This window comes from Terrapene carolina, unplaced genomic scaffold, assembly GCF_002925995.2.
Source record: "Terrapene carolina triunguis isolate 2854851 unplaced genomic scaffold, T_m_triunguis-2.0 Scaffold790, whole genome shotgun sequence".
NCBI lineage: Eukaryota > Metazoa > Chordata > Testudines > Emydidae > Terrapene > Terrapene triunguis.
In genome coordinates, this window is record NW_020665141.1 from 2,815,253 (window position 1) to 2,815,935 (window position 683).

At 74.2% G+C, this 683-nt stretch overlaps 1 protein-coding gene across 1 annotated transcript in view; it reads left to right on the forward strand.

Annotated features, from left to right (window-relative positions):
• Positions 1-334: 334 nt before the first annotated feature.
• Positions 335-683, forward strand: part of PXN (paxillin) — a gene marked incomplete at its 3' end in the record, with an annotated part of 32,697 nt that continues 32,348 nt past the window's right edge. The window contains exon 1 of the mRNA XM_024198058.2: positions 335-390. Coding sequence (XP_024053826.2) covers positions 378-390 — 13 coding nt within the window. The remainder of the gene's footprint in view (positions 391-683) is intronic.

A 683-nucleotide genomic window follows, 5' to 3' on the forward strand; every position in this document is an offset into this window, starting at 1 on the left:
CCATGCTGCGGCACAGCCCCCCGTGGCACCAGTCTGTGGCACAGCCCCCCCCACAGTACCGTCCTGTGGCACAGTCCCCCCTCCCCCCGCCCATGGTACCGTCCTGTGGCACAGCCCCCCGTGTCATGCTGCCTCCTAACCCCACCGCCCCCCGGCGCCAGGCTGGGGCTCAGCGCCTAGAATTGGCTCAGGACGGGAGCTGAAGTTCTCAGGCCCACCACGAGGTGGCAGCGTCTCACTGGAACCACCGCGGCGCGCCATGCGCCCGGCCGCTCGGGGAGCGCGCACGCCGTAGAGGTGGTGCGGGAGCGCGCCCGCGGGGCTGGCAGAAAAAGTTGCTGCGAGCGGAGAGCGGCGGCTGCGGGCCCGGCCGGACCATGGACGACCTGGGTGAGTGCGGGACCCGGACAGGGCCCCCCGGGCAGCGACTACGGGCGATAACCGCCCCCCCCCGCCCCCCCCCCCTACCCCCACCCCCCCCCCCCCCCCCCTGCACCCCCCTCCGCCCGCACCCCTACCCCCCCGGGCTCTCCCTGCACCCTCCAAGCCCGCACCCCCACCTCCCCCTCCGCCCCAGCCCACACTCCCAACCCCTTCCCGGCCCCTTTGTGCATCCCCCTAGCCTGAACTCCCACATCCCCCTCTGCCCGCACCTCACTTCCCCAGCCTCTCCCTGCACCCCC